The sequence below is a fragment of the Falco biarmicus genome, chromosome 18 (assembly GCF_023638135.1).
Source record: "Falco biarmicus isolate bFalBia1 chromosome 18, bFalBia1.pri, whole genome shotgun sequence".
Taxonomy (NCBI): domain Eukaryota; kingdom Metazoa; phylum Chordata; class Aves; order Falconiformes; family Falconidae; genus Falco; species Falco biarmicus.
Genome location: NC_079305.1, coordinates 716,765 through 738,359, shown reverse-complemented (window position 1 = coordinate 738,359; position 21,595 = coordinate 716,765). Strand labels below are relative to the sequence as shown.

Here is a 21,595-nt window from a genome sequence, read left to right as displayed (position 1 = left end):
GTGTTTGCACCTGTCTGCAATTACTTTATCTCAGTGTGCCCTCTTGGCAGAAATGTAAGTTATTATTAGAAATAGAGGTTTTCTCTTACGGTTGTTATCAACACCCTGACACAGGTGGGCATACAGTTATCTTAGAATTTATGGGCCTGGGATAGAGAGAGTTATGCCGATGGAAAACACTTCAAGCATTTTGTGCCACAAAAATAAAGAAGTCCTCCTACAGTAGTAATAGTGGCCCTGTTAAAGCAGGTGAACTTGTGCGTTTCAACAAGGATGTCAATGGTTTGAGCCCGAGTTCATGCTCCCAGGTGTGAGAAACTGCCAGCTTCAGCAGTCTGACCTCAAGCCTTCACCATTCCTTCCCACTTCCAGTTCTTCAAACGCTGCGATAGCCTGAAACACACCCCCAGCTCGCAGCGCCGCTTTGGCACCCTGCAGAGCAGCCCAGTCCGCAGGTCACACATTAGAACACAATGAGAAAAATAAGAGTTTTGCTTAAACCCCCTATTTCTGAAGCCAATTATGTTTCGAGCAGGAATGGTTATCAGGGCCACACATTTTTGATAGCTAGCTCCAGAAACATGGCAAGGGTGTGGCCACGCTTTGTTTTGAAATTGCACTGCAAAACATCTGCTTCCTTAGCCCCGACAAGCATCCTCTGGGGTGAGTAAAAACATGCAAGTCCGTGAGTACTTGAGGGAAATGAAAAGGCAAAAGTCATTCTTAAAGTGCTATTGAAAAGCTTTGGAGAACTCCAACAGGACAATGGCTCGTGAATAAGCAACGCTGTTTCCCTTTTTGTCAAAGGTGAGTGTCCAGCGCGTGCCTGGGTGGCACGGGCGTGCTTTCTCGGCCTGCGCTTCCACCCCCCGCTATACCTGTGTGTTTACTTAGCTGTGCCGGGCACGGAATTTCTGTCTCCCTTTCCGTTACGGGTAAGACAACGCTGCAGAGGCCGCTTGGTGTTGCTGCTCTTCAAACAAATCAACTCCTCTGAAGCCACATTTGCCTCTCAGCTGCAGCCAGTACCAGTATGCTGAATTATTGCGCGGGGTAAACGGTCTTGTAAATTTTGCAAAGAAAGAATGATGCCTTCTCTTTGGCAGAGGTGTAAAAAAAAGACGACTGACCCCACGCAAAGGCGGGATCGCGCTCGGTACTGATGCAGAGGCCGCCAGTACCACCAACCCTGCGCACACAGCTCAGCCCGCACAGGAATCGGCGCGGCGCGTTCCGCAGCACGGGGGAGTTTCTCCTCCATCCAGTAGCAGGGAGGAGCAGAGCTGCTTTTTCTCAGCGCTCACACCTAGTCCTGCTGCTCAACAACTTCTCCTCGCTTGCTCTGCTGCCAAGGACCCACACCCACCACCTCTTCTCTCTCTCCTCTTCTGCAGAGAGTGGAGAATAAGCCAGGACTGCCAGCAGCACAGGGCACCTGGGGGAAGAACGCTGATCTGCAACCAGAGCGAGCAGCAGACACCCCCTCCCAGCCCAAGCCAACAAACAGCACCAGGGATACTCCTTTCCTATCTCACAGGGCATTTCACTGGGCCCACCCACTCCTCCAAAACTTGTTTATCTGAGCAGACGTTTCTAGAGTAAAAAGGACATAGCTAAAACCTTTCCTGAAACTAACAGATGACTGAAGAGTGCGGGTAACTGCGCCAACACAGCACGTAAGCATTTAAATTTCAGTAGTTAATAAGGGACAGGGGCTAAAGCAGAAGTATTCACGTGGTGAGGGCCAAACCTCTCATTAAATACTTCTTAAAGCAGGTTTAAAAACCCTAGAATTGGGACTACTCACGGAGTGGAGCCTCAAGGACAAAGGAAAAGATCCATCTTGATGCTATGTAACTCAGCTGAAATTCAGGTGTCCAGAATACCTTGTGCAAAATTTCGCCTCCCATGCTCGTTTGTATGAGCTAAATTCATACTGATAGACATCAAGTAGCCACACACAGCAGAAAAATTGCCATTCTGGTCAAATACCCCATTATGATTAATCAGCAGTGAAGCCTACAATAAGCTTATTAAAAAGAACTTGGCTCACTTTCCTGCACATGCATAAGGAAAAAAAAAAAAAATGTTTTCAGCATGAATATTTAATTCTCCCTTATTTTAACAGATGTTTTGCCATATTTTTACATACCTCTTACCAGCTCCTCTTACTAGTTACAATTCCATTAAGAATTGCAGCCGTTACTCATTGGAGAAGGAGGAATAGACTGAAAACCATTCAACTTGCCCTCGATCATTACCCTGAGCTGGTATTTCTGCCTTCTGTAGGGTGCTACGTTACCTCTCCTCTAGAAATACTTACTGGGAAGCTTGTTACCCACAGCAAAGGAAAACCAGCCTCCTCTAGGGTATCGCACACCTCCAGCGCCGTGATCCACACAAACAGGCCAGCCTGCTAGATCCCGCTGTCCGTTTGTCTTCACTGACTACACCACGTCTACAAGTGTCATCTGGCTAAACCTACAAGCGAGCACTCACACTCCAAGTCACATCTGTCGGCTGTAGCCCCGCCAGCAGCGCGCTCCTCCATCTGAACACGTTTCGGCTGCCTGGGGATGCACACTATGGCTATTTGTCACGTGTTAAGCATCATTTAGTTGCTTCTGAGGAATCTGTGACAGAAAGGTTCATCTGTCCTTCCGAGCATACAGAGGAAAGGTGGGAAAGCCCAAGGAGGTCGGTCTCTGGCCAGCGTTCAAGTGATGCCACCTGCACCCTCGGGTGCCAGCAAAGGGAGCAAGGTTGCAGCTTAAGCAAAAAAAAACCAAAAAAAACCACACACCACCAAAAACCAACCCAAAAAACAAACAAAAAAAGCCCAAAAAACAAAACTGAGCTCCCAGCCAGACCGTCAGCTGTCACAGGTTCAGAGCGCAGAAAGCTGACAGAACTGGCTCTGTATGACAAACAGGGAAAATACCAAATAAAAGCCTCACTTATGCCTGTAGTGAAAGCCTTTCTGAACAACACCGCTCTTGTACAACCAAGGGGTAAGGCTCTGCACGCTCCCAGTCTATAAAAAGACAGATGTAAAATGTTTTCAAAGGAAAGAGATTCACTATCAAGGTTTTCTCAGAAACAAAAATCTTCCAAATAAAGCAAGTATTTAGCACGCATTCAAAGAAATTCAGAAGTTTTGTGCTTCTGCAGCTTGGAGACATGCAACTGGAGATGATGATGTATGAGAGGCTGGGGTCAATCCCAGCTCTGCCGACCCAAGGGGCACACCGCGAAGAAAGCCTTTGCCACACAAGGCAGCACATCCCTCTTGTCCAAGACCTCTGTGCTTGCTGCAGGGATGTTGCTGCACAGGTAATGCAAAGAACAAAGACGACATTTCTGCGTGACAGACACACAGATTGAAAACCTTAGTCCAAATCCAGGATTCTTATCTTTTTCTGTTGGATTTACAAGCAGCGACAACCCCTCTCAGTTTTCAAAGCTAAGGGTAAGTCCGTGGCTCTGCTCCTTCATTCACGGGCTCCCGGCCTCAAGTTTTTTTGTTAAAGAAAAAACAAAAATAATTAGGAATATCTTGGCAGGAACCTGCAGGAAGCCACCAAAGCCAAATCTCGTGCTTGCCCTTGCCCCCTGCTTTGCCCTCATGGAAGGAGACCCACAGAACTCAACAGGACCAGGTACAGGCAGGCAGAGAGATTAGCACCTGCCTGCAAAGATACACAACCGCTCAGGGACAGGTTTGTGGGACAAGCAACCTGGCACCACGAGAACTGCAGACAACTGCTGCTCTGATCATTTACACCCGAGGGCAGGGTTGAAAGGCAGTTTCTCTGCAGTGGTTTCTCTACCACAAAGAATTTCAGAGCTCCGGCAGCTAAGGCTGCTTCACACAGTCGTGCCATTTCAAAATGCAACAGGCAATAAGGAAAACAACCGTCCTGGTGCACAACTGCATGCGTTGAGCGTGCTGGCAGATAATTACATCGTAGTCTGGGCTGACAGGCTTCAAGTCAGTAAAGCCAACACTTGCAATAGCATTCAGGGGAGGAGGAAAAAAAAAACCATGCAGTCATCTGTCTTCTGTAGGTTCTTTTCAAATTATAGCTGGGCAGGTCACCTCTTGGCACTCACATGGGGGAGAAAGTCTGGAAGTTCTGCTTCTTTTCTTGAACTGCAGCATTTATGATTAAAATCCCTTTTGAACCAAAACACGTTTCTCATTTTTTGAGCATCAACCAGAAGGAAGCAAGTTCCACGTTATGGAGAAACGCAGACTTCCCCACTGCCCCACCCCAAACTGCTTAATTTCCCACGGAGAGATGCCATCTCTGCAAGCACATCATTTTGAAGCTTGGGTCCTCTACTGCCAACACACCAGTGATCCACAGCTTGAGCTAAGGACAAGGGTGAGAGCTGTAACAAGCACTCGTCCTCTGGGGCTAGCTGACAAGAAGGCCCACCGCACATATTCACCAGAAAGCTTAGAGAAACTCCAAGATAAAAGACATTCCCACATTCCAAATCCCACCAATTTGCAAATAAGCTCCTAAGTGCTTACATAATATCGTGCTAAAAAGTGCTGGCTGCTGAAATGTGCACGCAGGAAAGACTTTTAAGCAGTGCTGCAAAGTAAATGGAAATAGCTACCAGCTGCACTAGAAAATTTTGCCAAATCAGAAAAGGTTACATCTTAACTCAGGCTTCACGTGAAGCACGCATTTGCAAGAGACCTTGGAAGCCAAAGAAACACTGACTCTTAACGGGAAAGAAAGAGGAACAATAATAAAAGCTACAATTTCAAAGTTGGAGGCCAATTTGAAAATGGCTTATATCGGAACAGGTAATTACCCAGTGATTATTTTTGGCTTTGAATACTGAGCCTTTAAAAAGACACCGACATTGCTGGCAATAGAAACAGTGTGATAACCCTAGGGTCTGCCGTGGAAACGAAGGGCTCTTGTGCTCAGCACCGCTCCCGCCACCACACAGATATCCAAGGGCAGAAAGCTCCACACATCACACTACCACTGAGCTCAGCAGAGCTTGTCAGCACCCAGCACCATGGACTGAGGCCCAGGACTTCAGGTGTGCCCGGAAACAGAACCAGGGGATTGAGAGTACAGAAACAAACAACAATCTGCCCCCCTCCATAAACTCGGTTCCAGTTACCTGGCGTGTCGGATAACGGGAGCGGAATGAAGGGATCAGGCACAGTCAGAAGAGGAGGGCTAGTGTCCAAACTCAGAATGTCTTTCGTTTTTTCAGCTGGTAACCAGGAAGAGAAAAAAGCAGAGTGAAACAGAGAAGAGACAAGCAGAAAGCATCGCGCAAAAACGTCAGCTCAGACAGAGCTTAGTATTACAGAGTCCAGGCTACGGCCTGACAAGAGCAACACACACTCAGAACAAGTTATGTTGCAAGTGTGTGGGAAAAAAAATAAAAAATAAACTAAAACCAAACAACTATTACCATGTAGCTCTCCAACACAATTTAACCCACAGATCTCAAAACATCCTTTGAAAGGGAAGTGCTATTATCTCGCTTTACAGTGGCACAGAAGGTGAAATGCCTTAAAGGACAAGCAGCAGGCTAGCCCCCCCACGTCGGGCCTCTGTCTGAAACAAGAGATGCAGCATCTTGCATCAGACAGGCTTAGACAGGCTCCTGTCCACAAGGAAAGAAAAAGAAAAGGACTAGAAGCGCCCAGCCCAGTGCCAGCACCAAAAGAATTTCCAAGACACCTTCCTATGCCGAACCACGGGGCAGGAGAGTCAAGGGGCACATTTTAAAGACAACTACTAAAAGAACTGAACACGCTACAGCATCCAGAAAGCCCAGAACACGCGCAGGTGCTTCTCAGGCTCTGCAGAAGGTACCCTGCAGCTGAACCTGGAGCTGCTGCTACTCAACATCACTCCACAAAGGCTGATGGAATATCGTAAGCTCCTCACAGGGCACTGAACAGCTAGAGAAACTCAGAAAGCAACCCCCTAGAGCACTCTTGCGTCATGGACTTCAACTCCTTAATTCTCAGGTAAGAGCCAACAATACCAAGCTCAGCAACAAGCTCCTCTAAATCTCCTTTTGATAAATAGAAATAAGCGTGAATGGATTTGTCACTTCTTGCCCCACAAAGGATCCTTCAGTCTCTTCCCAGGACTCCTCTCACCGAGGGTCGGCACGCTGCTGTGGGGAAGCATCGGTTGCATTTGCCACCAGTAACAAAGGCTGCAGGAGATGGGGAGAGGAGGACCTGCACGTCGGGGCTCCCAGAGGCAGTATTTTCAACACCGTGCTTGGCAGGTCTTCGCTGCTTTCGGTGAAAACTGATGCTGAAGAGCTACAAACAAGCAGCAGCACTCACCGCAGGTTTTTTTGGCATAAAAGGGGCTGCTCATAACAAAACCTTGGTACCCAAGTACCACAGGAGACACCAGACAAGGTCGCACACGCAGAGGCCTCTGTGGAAAAGCTCCTCTGACCAGCCAAGGACTCCTGGCCTCTGGACCCACGCAGCACAGCCAGTGCAAAACTTCTTGCCTTCACCATTGAACTGTCAATGATGAGACAAACTGTGCACTCCTCTGAGGATTTTGCCTGCTCACTCCTGCTCTGCTGTTCTCCTCCTTCTGCAGTGCAGACATCGTTATCGCTGCTCCTCTCCTTCACACAGCCTAACAACTGCAGGCCAGAAATCTCCTCCAGCTTCCCTGACCAAGTTCTCCCAAGTCCAATTCCCTTACCGCACACTATGTATTTTACTTCTAATCGTGAGCCACATGGAACTTCAACATGCTAAGCAGCTTCCTCGTGAACTTAAGGGGCTTGCTCAGTTTCTTCCCTCACCAAAAGCCTCACCTCTGCCTACAGACCTCCTGTCTCCACTACCCAACTGTGACGAGCACATGTGCCGTTCCTGCCTTCCCTTCTTTACCAAAGCACCCACCCTATCCCTACAGTTCTCAGTACCAAAAGCCCAGCTCAATTTGTATCAGTTTTACTTTCCTTTCAAAGAGGCTACGACAAAGAGTTGCCGTTTTTCTGCAGTGCTGTTTGGGCACGGCCCTGTAGGACATACTCACAAACTCACCTGATCCAGCAGTGAAGGAAGGGCCACCAAATGCATCTGCCTGGGTTGCAGATGAAGCCGGCTGGAAACCCGGAATCAAGTTCTCTGTGGAACTGCCCATCTTTTCTGGAGCTTTCCCTGAAATGCCAGACGCAGATTTAGTGGAAGAACTTCCATTCTGAGGGCAGGTTGCTTACCTAGATTTTTTACGACACTATTTCAGGATGTGCCTTAAGCCCCTTGCTGCAAATCAAACTCTGCTTCGTCTGCAAGTTATAAGCTGTAGCTTCTACAACAAACCGATCGAGGCCGCTTTAAAAGCGGTTTGTACCTCTCCCTTTGAGGATCATGCTCATTTAATCGCAATTGCTCAGCAAAGAGGACAGGGACTGAGAAGGGCAACTGGAAGAATTTAGCTCTTATGGGCACATAGGAGAGCACCCCAGGAGCATCTGACCGAAAGCAGCATCGTTCCATGCCATCTTCCAATTTGAGAGCAGGCCACGTCCATGAACCTACCGTCACCTAGCTTTGCAAAGTCCTTGTTCAGCAGCTCCTCAGCTGTGAGTTTGGAGAAGTTATCATCATCAAACGGATTCCACGTGGAGACATCGGGCGGGTTATAGACATTCTGCTGTGAGGTCCTTGGGGAACCCGAGGGTGTGGTGGAAGCAGATCTGGATGTGATCAACCCAACCAAACAGTCATTAATAACCCATCCAAAATCCTCTGGCCAGCACCATGAGCTGGTCCAAGCTACTGCATTACAATTACTTCCTACTTAAAACTCTCAGCACACTTTACTGTACGTGCATGCCCAGAAGCCTGGGACCAGTGAGCCTTATCTGCTCTTCCTTTGGTTGAGCATCCTGGTGTCGGGGATTGAAATAAGCACCGCAGAGCATACCATTTGAAATACTTTTCTGCAATGCCCACGTGGAGGCTTCCTGCCTGTAGACACTATAAAAGTGAGCTCGAGTGCTCCTGGGGAAGTGCTGATACCAAGCAGCAGGTGTGGAGCGTGCACTGGGGCTACAGGTGGAACAGCTGAAACGACACTAGCTTTTGGTAACACAGAGGAAGGCCCCACTTGCTCAGCTTTTGGGGAGCACAGAAGCATTCAGGAGGGCTTACACCCTTGGGGAAGTTTTTCAGCAACTTTCTGCCAAGCCTCAAACTGTGGTCTTGGGAAGGCAAAGACTCATTTAGACCTCACAGTTTCCTGCCTACCTTCAATCCCCGAGTTTGGCGTAGGAGATCTCAGAAAAGCCTCCCCTACCCCTCCCCTCCACCCCCTTCGACACCGAGTGACAAGCCACCTACTTGGACTTGTTGAGACTGGCTTCGGCAGCAGCTGCCTGCAGGAGCTGAGTAGACTTGCTGGCTGGAACCCCAAAAACCGCACTGTGGGTCACGTCGCTCAGAATCCTCCTGTGTCCTGCACGCTGCGTCTTCGGGGAGGACGGAGGGGTGAGAGAGCCCAGCTTCTGACCTTGCACTGCTGGGGGGGGTGTGGTTTGAGGTTTTTGCTGTTGCCTCATTTGTGCCTGCATCTAGGAGAGAAAGTAAAACAGTACGTCCTTGTTCATGACTAACAGCCACGATGAAAACACGGCTACACGCTGGAGGATCTGACCTTCAGGTCATGGATTGGGGATAGACAGTCTGGAGGGGAAAAAAAACACGAACAGAACAGCCGGAGCAGAGGGGAATTCGCTGATCTGTAGTATTTGAGGATTACTAGAACTGCACGAGCAGAGACCTCCTCCCCTTTCTATGGCGCAGCTCCGGAGGAAAAGCCTCTATTAGCGCTTGTCGTTAAAGGCTAGCGGGTCTCAGAAATTTGTTCACGAGTAAAGGGGCTGAGATCCAGGGCAGAGGTGAAAAAAGGAATCAGATGGTAGCGTGCAGGAGTCATGTCATAGGAACACAAGGAGTGGGGGTTAAGGTGAACAGCAGCGCTTCTTCCAGCAGATAATGTGTGATTGGGGTCAGGTCTCTAAAGGAGCACAGGTCTTCTGCAGAAATCTTGCGCAAGAAGTTTTCTTAGCTTTCTCAAAAAAAAAAAAAAAAAAAAAACAACCAAAAAACCACCCACAAGTAACACAGGAACGACATTTGTCATTGAAATCTGGAGGAGAAAAACAGGCACCTTTGGTTTAGGTGTAAGTCAAGGCAGCCCAGCTACAAACCCTTTGGAAACTTCAAGGAGTTTCCTCACACTGATCTTATTTTTCCATTACCTCAGTGTTAAATTCACAAACTTGTAAATACTTGAAATACTGTCTTGTAGCGATAAACAAGAGCATCACTTCCCATTATGTGATTTATCAAAATCTGGCTTTCAGGGAGGTATCACGGTTGGATTTAAAGTAGGAAAACTAGAACACGAAGACCAGAAAGTCTGCACGTCACCTCCAGCACCTGGGCGCTGACTCCCTGTTCCCCACCCCGTATCATCCCAGGCCATTTTCAACCAAAGACAACAGATGAAAGACTTGGAAAGACCTAAGAGGGCAATGACGAGAAGAGGTAGATCCTCAGTGTGGTGCTTAATTACAGCGAGGGAAGGCAAACGAGCGGTTACCCGTCTTGCTTTTCATCTGGCATTTTCAGGCAGACTAACTCACTGCGGCCGAGAAGCAAACGGACCTGACTGCTTCTGATGCACCCACCTTACGTCTCGCTATACAGGTCAGTGCGGAACGGTACGCTTGGCACTGAGAAATAAAAGGGCAGTGCCAAAACTGCCACAGAAATTAACGCAGAGCTTAAGCCCAAGTCCCTCAATGCAAAAAGGTTTTGACGGGTCCTGGCTTGGTATCTTCTGCTCAGAGGCTCTGCTCTGCAGAGACCATGTCTCACTACCATTTTTGAAATGAGTTGACCACTGGTTTTCTCCTCCCAACTGCTGCAGGAGTGGTCAAGTGTCCAGATGCATCCATTTTGATCAGCCTTCCAGGGAGATAAGGCTAATTTTTCATCTAGCTGATTTAATAAAGACTGTTCTTGTGCTAGTGAATCACAGCAAAGCTCTTTAGAGATGCACTTCAATACTACATTTCAGACAATTCTCCTCCAAAAGGGAAAGGGTAGTAACGGGCCTCATCCCAAACCTGTCTGCATGTACAGAAAGTCTCCTGCCAATTTCAATAAAATATCTCGCCCCAGGTCATTCAGCAGAACAGTAACAAGACCAGGAGGAACACAAAGCTTGTCACCTACCTAACAACCAGCTTAGTGCTGCAAATCAATATAAAAGCCAAGGGGCTGAATATGACAGAGCCCTGAGACACATCAGAGTAAAACAAACACCACGGCCCAGCACTGCTCAGGTCACTGGCTTCTGGCGTTTATTAGTCAAATTAGTTCCTGATGAGCACGCCTCCTTTGAAGTGATGAGAGACGAACGGGGTCCTGAGTAACTAGCAACTCATCAACAAGCGAGCACAAAGCGACCCCTAGTCTGGGCTCAAACATCGTGTACCTGCAGTGGTTTGTTAACAGACAGTATGCTTTGCACACCTGCTACAGCAAAACAACGGGCAGCCTCCTCTTGCTTGGGACCTGCACGCGCTTTCTTTCCAACACACAACTAGAATTAGGGACATCCCTTTGCGCTCCCAGAAAGCGGCAAGAATGGACGGCATCGTGCAGGAACGAAAGCAAAAGGCTCAGCTGCCTCCCGTGTGTACTGCAGAGGCACCTGGCAGCAGGGATCCTGCCCTCCGGCACAGCTCCGCTGCCTTTACCACTGCAGACAGCTGGCTACTTCCCTGTTGCAGGCAGTCGTACTTTCCATTAAGTAAAGAGCACTTATTTTGGACACACGTTCAGATGATTAGTAAAGTGGATGATTGATTGATTTTTAGGTATGGTGCTTTGAAAAGTCTCCTTTTCCATAGTATTCGTTAAAGAAAAAAAGTTATCCCAAGACCAGAAACCACCAGGAAGGCTGCGTGCACCTGCCCTTGCATCAGTGTCCTGAGCAGGAGACAGAAGTTTTCCAAACGAGCAGCAACATAAAGCAGTTCTGTTTCCTGGTGCCCATCCTGATGCATTAAGTACAAACGATTTCTAAAGGATTTTATCAAGTCTTCTAAGGGAACGTGACAGGGGAGGGGATAGAGGGAAGCTGCATTAAGCAGCTACTTGCATCTTCTCATCTGCTCTCTACTCATCATCTACTCACCTATGGACCCAGAGCACAGCTCCGGCGTCCAGCATCCTGCTGGGAAGAGCAGTCCAAACAACTACACGTGTCTCTGAGGCAGCAAGGTCAGAGCCGACACCTGCAGCTCAGTAATAACGCACCAGGGCACCTAGCAGGCCCTACAGCACCTCTCACCCAGCCTCCGTGGGTCCCAAATCCCAGCCGCCCTGCTGGGGTGCTCCTGGCACGCCAGACCTGGCAGGAGGGCACTTCCCAGTACTCCCAATCCCACTGCCCTGTTCCTTCCCGAAAGGCTCTTACCACTTGCTCCTGCGGCTGCGCTGGCTGAGCCGCGCTTTGCTGGGCCTGGGGCTGCGGCGCTGCTGGGGCTTGCTGCTTCTGCTGAACTGCTGCTGCTGCTGTCTTCTGCTGCATTGCTGCCTGCTGGGCCATCATCTGCTGCTGCTGCTGCTGCTGCTGGTAGTAGTTCTGCATCAGCTGCTGCTGTGCTGGCGCTCCTTGCTGCATCACTGGGAACTGGGAAACAACCAGTTGTTGAGCTGCTTGTTGCACAGCTGGGAACTGGGGTACAACCACCAGAACTTGGGGTCAGCCACAGGAAGGGTTACAGCCACCGCAAGTGGCAAAGCAGGGAGAGGCTGCCACGGCTCGGAGACCATCTGCAAACGAGCGGTGGAAAACGTCCTCCTGGTCCAATTAGATTATTTCTGTGTTACACCAGCCTGTACGGGGCTCCCACAGCGCAGACTGTCCTGGGGTCCTGAACTCCCTTTCCCTGTTTTTATCAATTCTAAACCTTCCCCCAGGACTGGAAGCTTTATTGTCCCTTTGCTTCCACTGCTACAGATGCTTTAGCAGAGTACTGCGGTGTTGATAGCAGCACAGATAAGGACACAAGCCTGTCATCTAGACACAGCTCGTCTAACGCACCGCGTGTTCGCAGCCCTCCGTATCGCCGCAGTCTGCCACAAAACCAGACCCGAGTCCTCCCATCGGAAAGGCACACCAGGCTTCTCACGAGCAGGAGAGGAACAGTACCCCTCTGCTCATCAGCTGAGCACTGACCTCAAGACCCTGAAACAGCTGGAGCTGTAAAATCTCATAAAATAAAATAAAAATCTCATATAAAATAAGGTAAAGTGCGAGTTGTTTTGTGCTCGTACATGACAAAACTACCTCAAGGCCTTCCACACTGACTGTTAGAAACGCCAGCCTTGCGTAGCGAAAAATCTTGCTAGAGAACTGGAGCCACATTGGAAAATGCCTAAAATCTGCACCAATCCCCCCAAAAACGAGGGGACTTGCCATAAATGCAAAGGTACAGCCTCGCAGGCCTCTAGCACAGTAAGCATGCAATGAACACGGCCACGCGCACCTACCTGCTGAGCTTGCATCATCTGCTGCTGCTGGTAATAGGCAGCCTGCTGCTGCTGCTGTTGCAGAAGCTGCTGCTTCAAGAAAAGCTGCTGTTGATGCTGAGGTGTGGCTTGCGGCTGAGTGGAAGGGACCTGGGGCTGTGCCTGCGAGGCTTGCTGCGGAGCCGGAGCCTGCTTGGCTTGTGGCTGTGCCGGAGTCTGTTGAGGTGCTGCCTTCGGCTGGGGGACGCTTGCAGGGAGCGAAGGCTGAGCAGTGCCCAGGGCAGCAGGTCCTGCAACTAGTAGAGGGGAAAAAAGAAAAAAAAAAAAAAAGACACATCCATTAGATTAACATGCACCACAGCCCTACAGTACACAGCGCCTGTCAGGAAGGCGCCACACAGGGAACATGGTTTCACCTTGTGGCTGAATGGCTGCTTGAGCTGTAGGTCTCTTCCTAGGCGTCAGGGCTGGCTGAATGGGTAAAATCCCGGGGTTCGCTTGGGTCTGTCCTGCTTTAGGTCTCTGGCGGGGTGCTATGGAAGTTTCTGTCGTAGGGATAGGATCTGTCAGCCTATAAAAGGTGGTAAAGAATAAAAGGAAGAACAGTAAGACCACCGTCTTTGTTAGCCTGACAGATGGTGCATGCAACACACGGTAGAGGTTTAAAAACTCAGCCATACTTTAACAGCATGTGACTGATCAAGGTGAAATGCTTGCGGGCATCCAGACACAGGTCACTCTTTCCAGTAAAACTTAGATGCATTCACAACAATTAATCCAACACTTATCATTTTGTCTTCTTTGCCAGTTGTGACATCTTCTGTCTGGATGGACAGCTGGAACTTGTCAAAATCACTCAGCTCATTTAAGTATCTGCTGCAGCGTATTGTTTACATCCACTTAAAGAGTTCTGGATGAACAAATGAAGGGCCTAACAAATGACCTTAAGAGCAGCTGGTACCTTTGGGCAGAGTTGTCTAAACCGGCATTTTTAGATGTAACTTAACTCTAGTACATCCACCCCAGAATCATTGGACCTCTTCAGACCCCTGCTTACTGAGCTCCCAAAAGCCACAGCAACAGAGCCAAGCAGCCAGACACCACCCTGCCCTTCTGTGGATACATTTGCTTGTTTAGATACCAAGATGTTCAACTACTGCGAGAGTAACGGCACTCTCGGTTACAAAAACAAACCAAGCAGGCCCCTGGGACTGACAGGCAGGAGGAGAGATGCCCTGTTTCAGAGCCTGAAGAAAACTGCTGGGTTTGGAGTGCTTGCTGCAGTACTGCTCACTATGCAGTAAAATTAACATACAAGCTTTGTCCAACAGAATTTAGAAGCTGCAATTACAGTATCATAAGCAGAGCAAGCAGCAGCAGCAGAAGAAAAAAAACCCCACAGCAGTGCAGTGGTTTCCCCACTAATTGGGCTCTTCAGATGGAAACTGCTTGGGCTTTCGTGTCATGTCGTCCCCCCCCCGAAAAAATTACAGGACTCTGCAGAAATCACAGCAATTTTGTACAGTAATTACTGGATCGGGTTATCACCTGCCAAGGGTCAAACTCGAACAGCAATGGTGCCCGATGCAGTTTCTCAGCAGACCTGTGCTCTTTGGGCCGATTCCAGGCCCACTGCAGGCCAGCTGTAGACTTTCTCCTGACTTTGCTCTCAGGTATTCGGGGTCCTGCCTCCAGACGGATGACACACTAGATTCATCTCAGTATACGAACTTCCAAGTGCTGCTGTCAAGCAATGTCTTTGGTACAAAAAGCCTAGCTGTTGAGTCATGCTGAGCATGGCCCAAGTCCCACCCCCCCAAGCAGAAAAATTTCCCCTGACATCCGCAATTTCTGCCTTTCAGATCAATGAGATCAATGGTTATTTATGTTGTTCAAGCAGAAGCCTCAGGACTGCAATGTCTGTCTCCACGTGTAAATGTAAGCCCACAAGGAAGCAGCTAAATATACCAAGCATCCTTCCTAACAAAGAGCAGAAAGACAACAGACAATAAAAAGAGAGGGCTGAGCATAGCGCAGATGTGGTTACCTGGCCTTTGGTTGACTCTTCTTTGCAGCAGCTTCACTTGCTTTAACCGGGTCTGGGAGTTTAGAAGGGATGGGAGAGTTCTGCAGATCCCCAAACCACCGAATTTTGTATTTTGAGGGCAGAAAACAGAGTCAGAAATACTTTGCAAAAGCATCACAATGAAACAGGGAGATTGCGGGATCCCCCAAAGATATTATTCCTCGTACTGGACACGGGACAAACCCCTCAACGTTATTGTAATGAAGAGACAATTTTGGGAGAGTCTTTACAGTGGAAAAACACAGGTCAGCTTTTTGATCATTTACTACATGTGGAATCTGAACACAAAGCTCCATAGCACAACCTGGGTATTTTTAAGACAGCCTGGGGACAACAGCAATAATACTTATTAATATTGCTATAAAAAAAATACAGACATACTAGTACCAAACCATATCTTGCTCATAAAGACCACCTGAACACGGGGTGGGGGGAGGAAAAAACCAAAACCAGTTGAGGTCTATAAAGATGCACTGAGAAGGGGCAGATGGCTGTGTAAGGTCTGATGTAGTTCAAATGCAAGTTGGTTAGTCCCAGCCAGACGGCAGACACAAAACCGCGGTGTTTAAAACCGACTGCGGCACAAGTTACACACGCTATAATGAATGTGCCTGGAAATCAAATCTGTTTCACAAGCATGGCCTAATTTTCCGTGTTCATATGTATAAGATCTCTTGGCTGGCCTCAAGCCGGTAACTGGGCGAGGACGTAAATCACGGACGAACAGAAATAAACAATGTAAGAATCAAAACCCTGATTCCTGCCCCGACCTCCCCCCAAATAAAAACCCATCCCAAACAGCACTGCAATTAAAAAAAAAAACTAAAAAAAAAAAAACCCAAACCAACCCCCCCAAAAAAACAAATAAGACACACACGCCAAAAAAACCAAACCCCAAAACCAAAACCACACTAACTACAGAACAGGGGAACAACTGGCCGAATACAGCCGGATGCGCAATGTTCAGCAATTGCCACCCCCAGTCCCGTCCCACAACGCCCCGCATCAACCTACTCCTTCGCTACTCACCTGGACGTTCTGGACTGGGCACTCCTTCTTTGCCAATTTGAATGCAAAGTAGGAGACCTGATAAATATCGGGTCTCTTATCAGGGTCTGGCTCAAGCATATACCCTTTAAAAGACAGAGATGCGAAGATCAGAGCAATAGGAGAGATTCACGCAGGCCGATTGTGGCAGCGGATCAGGCTACATACTGGGAAGAAATGGTTTGTGGGGGCGGCGAGGCACTGGCACAGGCTGCCCACAGCGGGGGTGGGTGCCCCATCCCTGGGAACACCCAAGGTCAGGTTGGACGGGGCTCACAGCAACCTGACCGAGCTGAAGACCCCTGCTCAGGGCAGGAGGTTGGACTGGATGGCCTTTGAGGGTCCCTTCCCACCCAAACCATTGCAGGATTCTACACATTTGGTACACCCAGATGTTACCGGGGTGCCCTGCCTCTTTCAGGCGGTCAGCAGGGCTGAGCTGGCCACCAGGCTTCGCTGAGAAAGGGGCGAGACAGAGTCAGGCTGGACTGGGGCGTATTTTCCAACACGGCTACGAACAATCTGTAGCCACCATCAAAGGCTTTAGGGCAAGGAGGGGAAACGCAGCCAGCCAGGTCAGGGAACAGCACTGGTTTCAACTTCTGCATTTCCAAGGGAACATGCAGGAAAAGAGCTCGATCCAACCCTGGCGTGCCCGTGGGGCAGGAAGGCAGACAGCAGCACATACCGCTGCACGTAAACCACCGCATAAGCAAAGAAAATACCAGGCTGCTCTGCAAACACATCCAACTCTGTGTTAGTCAAGATTGTGGCTAGGAAAAAAAAAAAAGTGATCAAATGCTGTGCTGAAAACAAGAGAGCTGCCCCAGCTTTGCCAAGAGTAGTGCATTGTACCCTTAATTACACATTCACTCTAAGTCAGCAGGCTATTTATAAATCATTTCAGTTCTGTTTCTCAATTCACAGAAGATGAATTCTTATCGCTAGTCTAAGTCACTGTGGTTCTTTTTTCAGTTCCTTATCCAAATAGATTTATTACTGAAGAAATACGTTTCTGCATAAATAGGCTTATTGTGCAAGTTTCTGTAGGACTCTCAAACCGAACGGTTGTCTGTTTTCCTGCCTTTCCACCGAGCGCACCACCGCCAGCCAAACAGGAATCTCTTTGTCATAACTGTCTTTCGAAGAGTCATCTCCTAAGCTACTAAAAGATCACTTTAACCACCCCTACACGCTCAAGCAAGGCTCTTAAAAGAAAAGCAACTCCAGCGGTTTTACTGTAGGAGCAGGGAAGGTAAGCACAAAACACAAAACACGCTATTTTTACAGTTCCATGGAAGTCGATCATGCCACTGTCAGAGACACTCACGGATGAGGCAGTGCATGTCTTGCGAGTGCCGAGAATTATCTGGAATGGTGAAATTGCCATCGCAGATTGCCACCTGACTCTCCCCAAATGGCAAGGTGAAGTAACACAGCTTGTACAGTAAACAGCCAAGGGCCTACAGGGAGAGAACAGAGCAAAGAATTTAGCAAACCGAAGCAAAGCAGGGCACGGTACGATCCAAGCACCACTGCAGAGAACAGGGAGAGTGGAGTCCTCCAGCTTGTTTTACTACACAGGTCCCGTGTGACATCAGGCCAACGTTTTAACATCCCTGCGATCAACGTGAAAACAAGCACAGTTACACGGGAAGGTAAACACGTAAGAGCTCTCCCTCGTTCGGCTGAGATACTGTCATCTGGGGGAATCGCAGGGGGATCGCCACCCCCCCCACAGCACCACATGCCACTACGCGTGGTGAGGCCCTTCACGTCATGAAACAGGCCAAGCACGTTTCTGCCACATACTGGGAGGAAAAAGCAAACTAACAGCAAAATTAAATGGTAACCATGATCCTTAACGCATTTATTCTGACAAAGAAAAATCCACACTGCTTCCAAGGTTAAGTTCAAACATCCTTTCAGCCGTTATAAATAAGTACCAGGGAGAGATACAGAGGTAAGTCTGCAGGCCACCAGGTTATAGCACCCTTCCATCTATTTCCATGCCGCTTTTGACAGCAAGAACCACCGCCTATTTCAAAAGAAAATACACGTTTTGCACAAAAGGCTAATTATGAAACACTCCCACCATCTCAGAGGGGAGAGTGGGAAACATTTCCTAATCCTAAGCAACTCATCATTGGCTTCATCTTTTGTCATAGGATTTCACAATTCAGTTGCACTCTAGTTTAAAATAACCTCGGTAAGATTTAGGGAAAAGTGAGGTTTCCAGCAGAACAAGCCCTGCAAGAGGCCTTGAAGTTGAGCTCCCACCGCGCACACCCCCACACACTGGTTTGGAAACACCCAGCAGGTCAGCAGAACAGAATTCCTCCCGCGCCAGGAACAGGAGAGCCTCGGGGTCTCCGCCTTTCCCCATTATCACAGGAACGAGCGCACATCCTAGGCTCTCCTCTGGCTGCCTTTGAGGCCCTGACAATCTTCTCACGCTGTTACAGCTGTGACCTTCCCCCCTCTCCAGGTCCCCACCACCACGGCGAGCGACCCCACACGGGTACAGGGCCTGGGTCTACAAACCTCCTGCTGAACTCGGAGGAGCAAAGCCCCACAGAGCTGTTTTCCTGACGCTGAGCTGAGTTCAGAGAAAACAGGAGACTCCTTCCAGCAGATGTCACGCCAGCAATTTTCCCTCTTGTATATGCATATGCACAGCTATTGAGGACACATTAAAACTCTCCTTACGCTGCTTCTGCCTCATTACTTGCTAGCTCAGGGCTTCAGAAGCCACACAAACATCCTCTGGATTAGCCTTTCAAACACACCCCATTTGCTGAATTGCCACTACACATGGCACAGACTTTTTCATGCCCATCCCAGCTAAAGGGAAGCCTTCCATCCTTGGTCAGGTTAGCCAGTGATGGGTTACCCAACAGTTGCATGTTGCTCTCAACACAAAAAGCACGGCAAGATTGCACCGATGGTTAGAAACAGCAGTGCAAAAGCTTGGTCTTGGGTGAGGTTTGACAACTCAGACCTGTGTTACACTGTCGAGGACAAGCATACTGTTGCTCCTGGAAGGTCTGCTTTCCCAGCTTTCTTCTAAACTCTAATTTGACACGCTTGCAACCCAACCCAGGCACAAGGAGTCACAATACACTAGATTTTCTGGTTTAACTCTTAAGATACAAAATCAGGTTTGCGCTGTTCAACCCCAGAATTTCATACATCGCTTAATTTAAACCAAATGGCAAGTCAGCATGCAAAGAAGCATGCGTGTTTTATCCACAAGCCATCCTGCTCAGCAGTAACTCATCAGAAACGTCAAGCAGAGGAACTCTTTATTCAGAAACTGTCCAGTCTCTTAAAGAAAACAAGGTTAGCCCCAGCTAGAAAGTTACCCTGTCATTATGGTAATGAAAACAAGCTGCAGTCTGGTTGTATGATGTTAAGCAGTTTTTATACATACCCATATGTCTGCTTTTGTAGTAATAAGTTTGCCACTATACAGGTTGACCATTTCGGGTGCTCTATAGGATAACGTAGTGTACCTGTGGCAGAAAGATCTATCAGTGAGTTCGAAATGGGTATCAAATGCATTTTCACTATGTCACGCTTCCAAATAATTCAAAATTCACTCTTTCCCTAGTCATTTTAGGGAAAGAGATACTAAAGACTATAATCTATTGGAAAAAATCTTTTAACAACAGCATCTGCTACATACCTCTCACAATACTAACCGCCGCAAACTGCCCTGTGAAACCAAAGCAGTAACCAAGATCCTTTCTCAAGCAGGCAATTTACTCAGAAAACTGTACAGTCATTTTAAGAACTGGAACAGAAATATTCAAGGATTCAGAGTATTAACAAGGTCAGTAGTCAAATGTCCTCAGCAATGTCCTCACTGCTGGGGCTTTGGCCAACAGTATTACAAAGATTGTAACTGGATACGCGGCTCCTAATAAAGATACTTCCATACCAGGACTCCTGCTCAGAGTCATTGTAAACGAGGGGAAGGTTATTTTATACCTCAACGTACGGCTAGAATCTGCCTCATTTTAACAAATCGCTACAAACAGAACAGCTGGAAGCTGCACCACTGTTTAAGAGACTCTTATGATAAGATTTCCTATCAGTAGGTCTATAGTTTCTGCTGTGGCACCTTGCATGCTGTTTACCCCGATCACAAGAAAGCGCTGCTAACGGCACAGGTTTTGTAGGCTTGTTAATAAGTGTGCAGAAAGGGCATTCCAAAGGGACTGCAAAGCCAGACCAGGAGCACTCCAAAAACTTCAGTCAAGCCTAGGAAACCCATGCAGGTGTCACTGACTCCTAACAAAACGGAGGCACCTGCACACATTTCTAACATGCTGTTTTCTAGCCAGAATATTGTACTAGCAGACCTGGAAAGTTTGCAGCAGTGATGCTGTTAAAACTAAAGCAAGACCAAGGACCTGGAGCCTGCTGCATTCCCGATCTAGGTCCTCCTGAACTGCCAGCTAAGTTCCCTTTTTTAAAGTGCACCTAGCCGCACTATTGCCGGTCACGCATGGGGCAAGGGAAGGAGCCAGATGAAACGCCTCAAGGACCTTACATTTTCTATGAGGAGCTGAGGAGTCGGGCCATACATCCCCTTAGTCACTGCAAGGATTTATGACAAGCGGCTCGTGGAGGACAGGGAATTTTGTCATCTGCTGTACTGCAGTTCAAAGAAGCCGAGATAGATGAAGGACAGAGATAAAGTGGCCCCATAGATAACAGAACATGTCACTACCTCATCAAGGTGGGCAACTTCTCTGCATTAGTACGCTCAGCCTTTCAGGTCCCCAGCAATTACATCAAGCTCAATTTATTGTTTTGCCTTCCCCCAGGCACTTATTTACCTGCAGCAGACAGTTCTGTGCAGCAGCATCCCATCTGCTGCAACAGGCCCGAGTAAAACGTAGTTCCCATTACAAGGAAAAAAAATAATTACCCTTCAAATACAAACTACGTTCAAGTTGAAAAGGAAAAGCACACTTACTTTTTGATCTCCTCCTCTACCGCATTCACCCCTTCTGTTTGAGGGTTCTGGAATTTGTTAGTAGCACTTCCAAAGTCACACAGGACATAGTGGCCACGATCGTGCAGCAGGATGTTTTCAACCTACAAGCATCACAGACAAATACAGCATCACTCAGACAAAAAAACCATTTGCGTTCTTTAGAGGAAAGCCAGGAGGTTTCAGTGCCTGAAGACATGACAGACATGTCTGATATAAAAGCGTAACATGACAGCAAAGAAAATAGGCATCAAAACTCTGTCACATCTCCTAAAATAGAAGTCAAATCATGGAAGCATTGTTGTAACACTGCCTCCACCCTGCCACCTCTCCCTCCTCCTTTTGCAAGCACATTACCTTGTCTCTGCTAAGACTACCACGTGCTTCAGGACAAGAACTGTGTCTCGGCGTCTTTAGCACTCAACTTCCCCGAGCTGTTATGACCCACAGCCTGGCATCTCAGCTCGGGACAGCCGATACAAGCCACCCACAGCTTTACAAAGGGCCCCCACTCCTCCCTGTCTCACGTGCAGAGGAGAGGAGGCAAATGGATGACAGCACACACGCTTCCATACTTTATGCTATCAGAATACACCTCCGGTTCTTTGCCTGCATGTCACCTGTCACTTCGGGCCTCCCTCAAAAGAAACCTCAGCTCATGGTCACACTCCAGCTGCTTGTTACCAGGACGTGTCTGGTACCCCACATGCCCTAAACAGCAGCTGGATCCGCAGAGGCTCCTCCAGGCTGCTGGGAGGACGACCCCTTTCTTTCAAATAGAATTTGGTAGCTTGGATCAGATAACAAATACCTGGGATAGCTGAAAAAATACATAAACAACAGTCACTGCCTTTCCCCTAAACACTCACCCTTA

General features: G+C 48.3%; 1 protein-coding gene across 27 annotated transcripts in view; it reads right to left on the bottom strand.

The window, feature by feature from the left end:
* Window positions 1–21,595, bottom strand: part of AAK1 (AP2 associated kinase 1) — an 85,520-nt gene that overhangs the window by 28,387 nt on the left and 35,538 nt on the right. For 17 of the 27 annotated variants that reach the window (XM_056362921.1, XM_056362925.1, XM_056362926.1 and 14 more), the window contains exons 6-17: window positions 20,704–20,825; window positions 19,150–19,231; window positions 17,047–17,179; window positions 15,699–15,802; window positions 14,631–14,710; window positions 13,000–13,154; window positions 12,605–12,879; window positions 11,526–11,741; window positions 8,375–8,604; window positions 7,571–7,728; window positions 7,073–7,189; window positions 5,152–5,247 (exon numbers count right to left, since the gene is read on the bottom strand). In XM_056362921.1, the coding sequence (XP_056218896.1) occupies window positions 5,152–5,247; window positions 7,073–7,189; window positions 7,571–7,728; window positions 8,375–8,604; window positions 11,526–11,741; window positions 12,605–12,879; window positions 13,000–13,154; window positions 14,631–14,710; window positions 15,699–15,802; window positions 17,047–17,179; window positions 19,150–19,231; window positions 20,704–20,825 (1,768 nt within the window). The remainder of the gene's footprint in view (window positions 1–5,151; window positions 5,248–7,072; window positions 7,190–7,570; window positions 7,729–8,374; window positions 8,605–11,525; window positions 11,742–12,604; window positions 12,880–12,999; window positions 13,155–14,630; window positions 14,711–15,698; window positions 15,803–17,046; window positions 17,180–19,149; window positions 19,232–20,703; window positions 20,826–21,595) is intronic. The other 10 variants (XM_056362922.1, XM_056362927.1, XM_056362935.1 and 7 more) reach the window with 1 other exon arrangement.